At 52.3% G+C, this 6,744-nt stretch overlaps 2 protein-coding genes across 10 annotated transcripts in view; one reads left to right on the top strand and one right to left on the bottom strand.

Annotated features, from left to right (window-relative positions):
- PRAM1 (PML-RARA regulated adaptor molecule 1) overlaps positions 1-2,981 on the top strand; it is an 8,635-nt gene extending 5,654 nt beyond the window's left edge. For 5 of the 6 annotated variants that reach the window (XM_040629440.1, XM_040629444.1, XM_040629442.1 and 2 more), the window contains 6 exons: positions 1,833-1,887; positions 1,993-2,101; positions 2,248-2,410; positions 2,492-2,525; positions 2,633-2,667; positions 2,804-2,981. In XM_040629440.1, coding sequence (XP_040485374.1) covers positions 1,833-1,887; positions 1,993-2,101; positions 2,248-2,410; positions 2,492-2,525; positions 2,633-2,667; positions 2,804-2,841 — 434 coding nt within the window. In that variant the 3' untranslated portion in view covers positions 2,842-2,981. Of the gene's footprint in view, positions 1-1,832; positions 1,888-1,992; positions 2,102-2,247; positions 2,411-2,491; positions 2,526-2,632; positions 2,719-2,803 lie in introns of all 6 variants that reach the window. The other variant, XM_040629443.1, reaches the window with a different exon arrangement.
- Positions 2,982-4,030: 1,049 nt separating this feature from the next.
- The window catches only part of HNRNPM (heterogeneous nuclear ribonucleoprotein M), a 39,289-nt gene continuing 36,575 nt past the window's right edge, over positions 4,031-6,744 (bottom strand). For all 4 annotated transcript variants that reach the window (XM_040629448.1, XM_008711300.2, XM_040629447.1 and 1 more), the window contains 2 exons: positions 6,100-6,151; positions 4,031-4,454 (listed from right to left, as the gene is read on the bottom strand). In XM_040629448.1, coding sequence (XP_040485382.1) covers positions 4,291-4,454; positions 6,100-6,151 — 216 coding nt within the window. In that variant the 3' untranslated portion in view covers positions 4,031-4,290. The remainder of the gene's footprint in view (positions 4,455-6,099; positions 6,152-6,744) is intronic.

The following is a 6,744-nucleotide window of genomic DNA, read 5'->3' as shown; positions in this document are numbered from 1 at the left end:
GGGGGAGTGACTTGCATGCAAGCCCTGTACACGACCATCACGGAACATGCACCACCGTCCCCGCCCCCGCCCCCGCCCCCACGGCAGCAGCATGCCCTTTCACAGATGTGGAAGCCTGAGGACCAGAGAAGCAACTTGCCCCAGTTCATACAGCCAGTACACAGGAGCCCAGGCCCTGTGCTCCCAGACGGCTTCCCTGCCCTATCTCTGGAAGGGCTTCCTACAGGGGACTCTTTTATTAAGGGTGCTTTTGGGATGCTCCCACTTCCCCACCCACCCACCCCTGCACTGGGTCTGCTGCCTCTACTACTCTTTCCCGAGCCCCTTCTGCTTCTCCTGGGCTTTCCTCAGGGGCTGCTTGCAACACCCTCTGTTAGCAGAGCTTCCTGACAGGGCTCCTCCTGCTTCCGCTCTGGTGAGGCTCTTGTGGCTGGGGTCTGGGGGCCACTCTTGGGGCCATGGACATGGGGAAAGGGAGTAACTGGCCATTCTGCTTTCAGCAGCCTTGCAGGCATAGCCCACCCCTTCCCCAATCCCCAACAGACCAGGAACATCTCCACCTCTGCTCACTGTCCCTGTCTGTGGACAATCGTCTCCCCATTCCATGCCAGTCATTCTGCAAGACTCCATTCAAATAGACTTCTCAACTCTCTCCCTTCTTGAAACACTGTATGTGGGCCCTCACCCTCACTGATAGTACAGATTGTCCCAAAGGCTACTTGGCCCTTTTCAAATCTAGCTGCCCACTCCGCCCCACTTTGGAGTGGTACCAGCCCCACTCCAGAGGTTCCTCGGCACTGCCTGGGGCTCCCCTGGAAGGGGCTGGGGCCAGCAGACCTAGCTCTTTCCCAGGATCTCAACAGGTCCCCCTCAGAGCCTGCCTTACCTGCATGGCCTGATTAGGGTCACAGTGCCAGGAAGTCTGGGCCGCAGGTATGCCAAGTCTGCCCTCCACCACGGCGCCCGGAGGCATGCTCTACACTGTGCTGGGCTTGCAGGGGCCCTGGGGTGCCTCTGGGAGAAGGGGGAGCAGCCAGAGGGAGTGTCCTGGGTGAGACTATAGATGGCATCACCATCTCAGCACCAGGCCAAGGCTGGAGTCTGGAGCAAAAAGCTGAGGGCTTCGTGTTCTGGATCCTTCACTCAACTGCTACTCATGAGGCTCTGGCTGTAAGCTAAACCCCAGGCCAGCAGTCTCCTCCCTGAAAGGCTGGCAGTTTGCCAGGAAGTCAGCCCTCACTGGGGAGACTCCTCACAGTGCCGTCTCAGCAGCAGTCAGTCCAGTCACCCCACCCCACAGCCTTCTCAGACACCCACTTCATTGGCTCTAAGAAATGCTTTTGCCCAATTTTTGACCCAAATCCCATGACAATTCCCAAGCCAACCTACTCTAGAAGACAGACATGAAATGGCCTCAAAAGCCTGCAAATAAATCCTGCATTTATCATTTCCAGCCAGATGACCTTGGAGCAGGATTGCTTTACCACCCAGAGCCTGTATTCGTTACCCTATCAGTGAGCTGGGAATGACAGTATTGCCTACTAGCCTAAGTAATAATGTTGTTGTGACAGTTAAAATGAGGTACTGTAGTCAACAGTTCCTGCCATGCCTACCATGCGGTAGGAATTAACGAAAACAAGAGGCAATCCATTAGAACTCACAACCCAGAAGGCAGGCCTGGGGAGAAGATGGACAGGTGGGCAGGGTGGGGGCTGGGAAGGGCTGGATGTCCTGAGAACTGACACAGGGAAAGCTCATTCGCGATCAAGCCACCAGCGTCAAGACGAAGGCTGGGCTACAGTCCCTGCCCTAACTCAGCGCTCTGCTTCCAGATGAAGTGCCATCTATCCAGCAACCCCCCAGGCCACCACAAGACCCAGAACTCAGGTACCACAGGGCAATGGGCATGGAACAGGGAAGGGATGAACTCTGGGAGGACAAGAAGGGGGCCCCTGAGGAGCGCATCTACCTCAGGAGCACCTAATTCCTCAGGAAGGAGAAGGTTCCCCAGCCACAGCAGTTGCCACCCACAGACCCAAAGACTCTGAAGCAGATGCGGAAGGCAGAGAAAGCCGAGAGGGAGTTCCGGAAAAAGTTCAAGGTGTGAACACCAGAATCCTCTAAACAAGAGCCCTGGGAGTTCTGGGCACAGCCCCAACTGACCAAGGCCCCACAAATTCCATCCTCAGAAGATGGGGTTCCTGGGGTGACAGCACAAAATAAAAGCTCTAACATATCCCTCCCCAGTTTGAGGGGGAGATAGTGATTCAGACAAGGATGATGATCGATCCCAATGCCAAGACACGTCGTGGGGGTGGCAAGCACCTGGGGATCCGGCGTGGGGAGATCCTGGAAGTGATCGAGTACACCAACAAGGATGAGATGCTGTGCCGGGACACCAAGGGCAAATGTAAGTCAGCCAGGCCAGAAAGTCCTAGGGAAACCTGCTACCACCAAGGCTGAGAGCTTACCTATCCCCCTCTCTTTGCAGATGGCTACGTGCCCAGAACAGCTCTACTGCCCCTGTGAGTACTGGCCCTGACTGGGGGGCGGGGGGGGGGACGACACACAGGGAGGGTGGGGTGGTCAGCGGACCAAGGTGACTCTTACTGACCAAACTGCTCTCTGCTAGGGAAACGGAGGTGTATGACGATGTTGGCTTCCTGGGTATGTAGATGCTCTGGGTAGGCTAGAAGGGACCACAGTGCCTGGAAGGAGGTAAACCCCTCACCCCATTTCCCTGGGGCTGCTCATTATCTGTTTATGGGGAGAAGAGTCACTGCAAATCACCCTTCCTCGGCAGACCCTCTGGAGAGCCAACCATTCCCCCAGGAACGATAAGACCCACAGGTGTGGGTACCCAGACAACCGGCCAGCCAAGCCACCCGCTAACCCAGGAGTCTTGGATCCCAGACTGGCAGTCACAGAACCACCCAGGCTGCCTACATACATGAACCACATAAAGCTCCTATTTAAAGCAATTCCTGCTTCTTGTCTTTTCTTTCCCTCCTGATTGGCACACAGCGGAGTCATGATCCAACACTTGGGGGTCTGCAAGGTCAACCCCATCCCTCCATTGTCTCACCCTTCCGCGATAAACACCAGCAGAAAAGTGTGGCAGGGAGAGGGTGGCAAAGGTAGGACACCACAAGCAAACATGACAAGCAGTGGCTGCAGCTCCACACAGGCCGCAACAGCTGTCTAGCCCAAGTGGACCTATTTATGAGATCACATCATGGGGGAGAAGAGGAAGGAGTGACCCGGTTCTGACACAGCCCACGTATCACATTCAGCCTAAACCACTATAGGACTAAATATGCTCAGAAACTCGCACCCTGCTTGGTCCGTCACTGCAGCGAAGAAAAGCGGCTATGAACTGAAAGTATATGCCCCCACCCTCCACAAGCACACACCACAATCCCTATGTTGAAAGCCTAATGCCCAATGTGATGCTATCTGGGTGGTGATTAGTGTCTTTATAAAAGAGGCCCGAGAAAGTTCCCCTGCCACTTCCACCATGTGAGATCACAGCTAGAAAGTATGATCCATGAACAAAGATCAGGTTCCCTCACCAGACATGGAATCTGCCAGTGTTTTGATCCTGGATGTCCCAGCCTCCCCAGAACTGTGAGGAATACATGTCTGTTGTTTATAAGGTGCCCAGTTTATGGTATTTTTGTTAGAGCAGCTGAAGCAGACTATGACAAAAGCCAAACTGGAAATGAGCCTGACCCAATGTCTGCGGCCCAGATAGCAATTGTACAGGAGGAAGAGAGACCGGCTCTCAGGACTCCCCGCGGGACCACTAGCATCTAAGCGCTTTGTTGGAGAATTCAAGTCCACTCAGGACTCAGTTTCATAAAGAGTGCTCCTGAAGTGGCCAGGGTCCATGTCCTCTACCCTCGGGGTCCACAAAGGATAGGGATGAGACCCCCAGGGGTCACAGCTCCAAGGGTAGAAAGACAACTGGCTCTAGCTCCCCCAACCTCAGGTAGGTGCCCCACAACACATACGCAAAAAAGCAAGCATCTTTTCAGGAACTGGTATTTATTATCAAAGTCATATTCGATGTCAACAAGATGCCACAACTACAAAAAAAATTGCGCACATTGCAATCTCAATGCAAACAGTCAAATGGAACCCCAGTCATTAAAAAAGTAATTCAAATTACCCCAAAAAGCAACTGAATTTTTTAAACATCTTTATACATCCAGCCAACAAATTAAAATGGTTAACAAGAAAAAATACAAATTCAGAGGTCTGGTATCGATGTTTAAAAAAGGCAACTGCTTAAGCATTTCTATCGATTCGAACATCAATCTCTCGGCCACTCAGCTTCATCCCATTCATCATCCGGCAGGCTCTCTCCGCCACCTCTGGCGACTCAAACTTAACCACACCGCACCCCTTGGACTTCCCGTTCTCCATCTTGATGTCGGCATACAGCACGTGGCCTGGGCACAGGGAGGGAAGAAGAGACCACAACTCATCAGGCAAACCCAGAGCTCAGCCTCAGTCTGGGCTCCACTCAGTCCAGATCACCTGTTGGATTTTGGTGGACAGAGTCAAAAGGGAGAGCGGCCCTGGCACACGAATGCTCAGAACACAACAGCCGGACTCCAGCGACTATGGCCCTCAGCCATGTTGCCATTCTTCTGCCAAAAGGACAACAATCTGACCCATGATGAGCCTCCCTGGCAGCTTGAAATGCATACTCGTACACTCAAGAAAGTTACAAAGGGGGCTGTGTGAGGCCAACTTTATAGGTGAGTTTTACAGAGGCTTCATCTCCCAGACCGCACACCACAGCATTTAGGAGGCCATCAGGATAGAATGGACGCTTCTGTACTGTCCACACATAGGCTGCGTCCTATCTCACAAGTGGGTTTCACATATTCATTCAAGCACTGATTAAGCATCCAGGTATGTGTCAAGCACCACCATGAAACAAGTCTATAGGGGAAGAGCTAAGAAGGACCTGACTGTGTAGCCTATGCTGGGGGCCCTCGTTTCTAAAGCCATTAAACTCACCCCCAAGGGAAGGTCAACATCTAGGGGACTTCTCACGGGACAGTTGTGAAACACTTAAGGTCACCAGAAGGAAGACTCTTGCTATACTGGCATGAAATAAAGCACTTCTGGAGAATGGCACTTGCAACTCAGGGTTCAGGGACAGGAGGGAGACGAAAGAGGAGGAACTAAGTTACAAAGGGGCTAGTGAGTTTCTCTCACTGGCAGACGGGCACCTCCAGGCGTCTGAGGCAGGGGAGCAGCGTGATTCAATCTGACTTTTCAGAATACCTACTACAATGTGAAACTAAGGAGTGGGGAGAGGGCAAGAAGGCGCACGATGGCTCAACAGCTGCCCCAAGAGAAGAACCAGGAGAAGCAGCAAAGTGGTGCAATCTGAGCTACCAGTTAAACAGGAAGTGAGCAACACTGAGGCGGCCCTGACCCAGCAAGCCACCCAGACTTCGGGCTTAGGCCCGGGGCTCCCACTGGACATGGTTAACAGAACAGAGGTGGTGGGAGTGAGGGGCAGGGATTCACCCGGGGCCAACTTCACTTCCTTTCAGCCACACAGTGAGCCTTTCAGAATGGTGGCCTGGTGTGCCAGGAAACCACAACCAGTGCCCCTCAGTCTCATTCACACATAAGTTCACCCCTGGGAACTTCTGGGCGAGTGCTCTTTGAGGCATGAACCAACAGTGCGGTGGTAGAAAGCAACCTCATCTCAGATGTTTTTATTCAGCTTTGTCACGTAGAAGCCATGTGACCTTGGGAAGGTGACTTTGCCTGACTCATCTGCAAAATGGGGACATTACCTCTTTTCAAAAACCTTTATAAAAGGAGAAGGATGGGGTTGAAATGAGAACACAGGTGAGAAATGTCTGACACATAAGAGGAAACTCAACAACTGGCTTGAGTATTTGCACAGGCAGAAAAATGGCAAGTCCCACTGGTCCTCGAGTCATGGCAAGTGGCTGTGAAGACCAGGATGGGAGCTTCCCTGCACCCCTCAAATGCATCACTAACAAGCTAAGACTTCTGAAGCCACAACACATGGAAGCACCTAAAAAGCCTTTCTCAAACACTTACCACATTCGTTGAATTTGTCTTTTAGCATCTTCCATGTAAAATCAAATGGGAGCTATAGGGAAAAGGAGAAACCAATGAATGATACAACCAAATCCTAATGTCCTAATGTATAAACACCAGAGTCTGTCTGAGGGGAACTTTCAGGACTTCTTGTTACCCAAGAAACAGGGTACCCTTCAAACTGAGATGATCAGCAGAGAACAAAACATGCCTGTCTGGAATGAGGTTCGAAACCAGCACACCAAACATACTCCCTTGTGGCATTAACTGCCTAAGGGAGAACCATGCAGAGGACAGTCGCCTACAGTAAGCGGCCCACAGACCATTCAACAGTAACTGAAGGTGGTCAACTTGGTACAAAGATAATGCAGATATAGCCCTTTGTCCCTCTGTCCTGCCCAGGTGCAGCGGCTCTTCAAGCCAAGGGAATCAAGAAGACAGGGTTCCTGAGCTCACCGTTGGTGTCTACCTAGCAGTCTGACAACCCGGGGCTCCTGTCGCAGAGAGTTCCTTATGTTCTTACATTCCCTCCTTATCCCAGCAGCACCAGACTTTGGGGACAGTAGCAAGGTGGCCTTATGTGCTGCTACTCTACTTCCTCTGCCTGAGGGCACCAACTCTGACCCCAACCGGCTCCCCTCCTCC

This window comes from Ursus maritimus, unplaced genomic scaffold, assembly GCF_017311325.1.
Source record: "Ursus maritimus isolate PB19 unplaced genomic scaffold, ASM1731132v1 scaffold_14, whole genome shotgun sequence".
In the NCBI taxonomy this organism is placed as follows: Eukaryota; Metazoa; Chordata; class Mammalia; order Carnivora; family Ursidae; genus Ursus; species Ursus maritimus.
The sequence above is the reverse complement of the archived record's forward strand: the minus strand, read 5'-3'. Positions and strand labels throughout refer to the sequence as shown.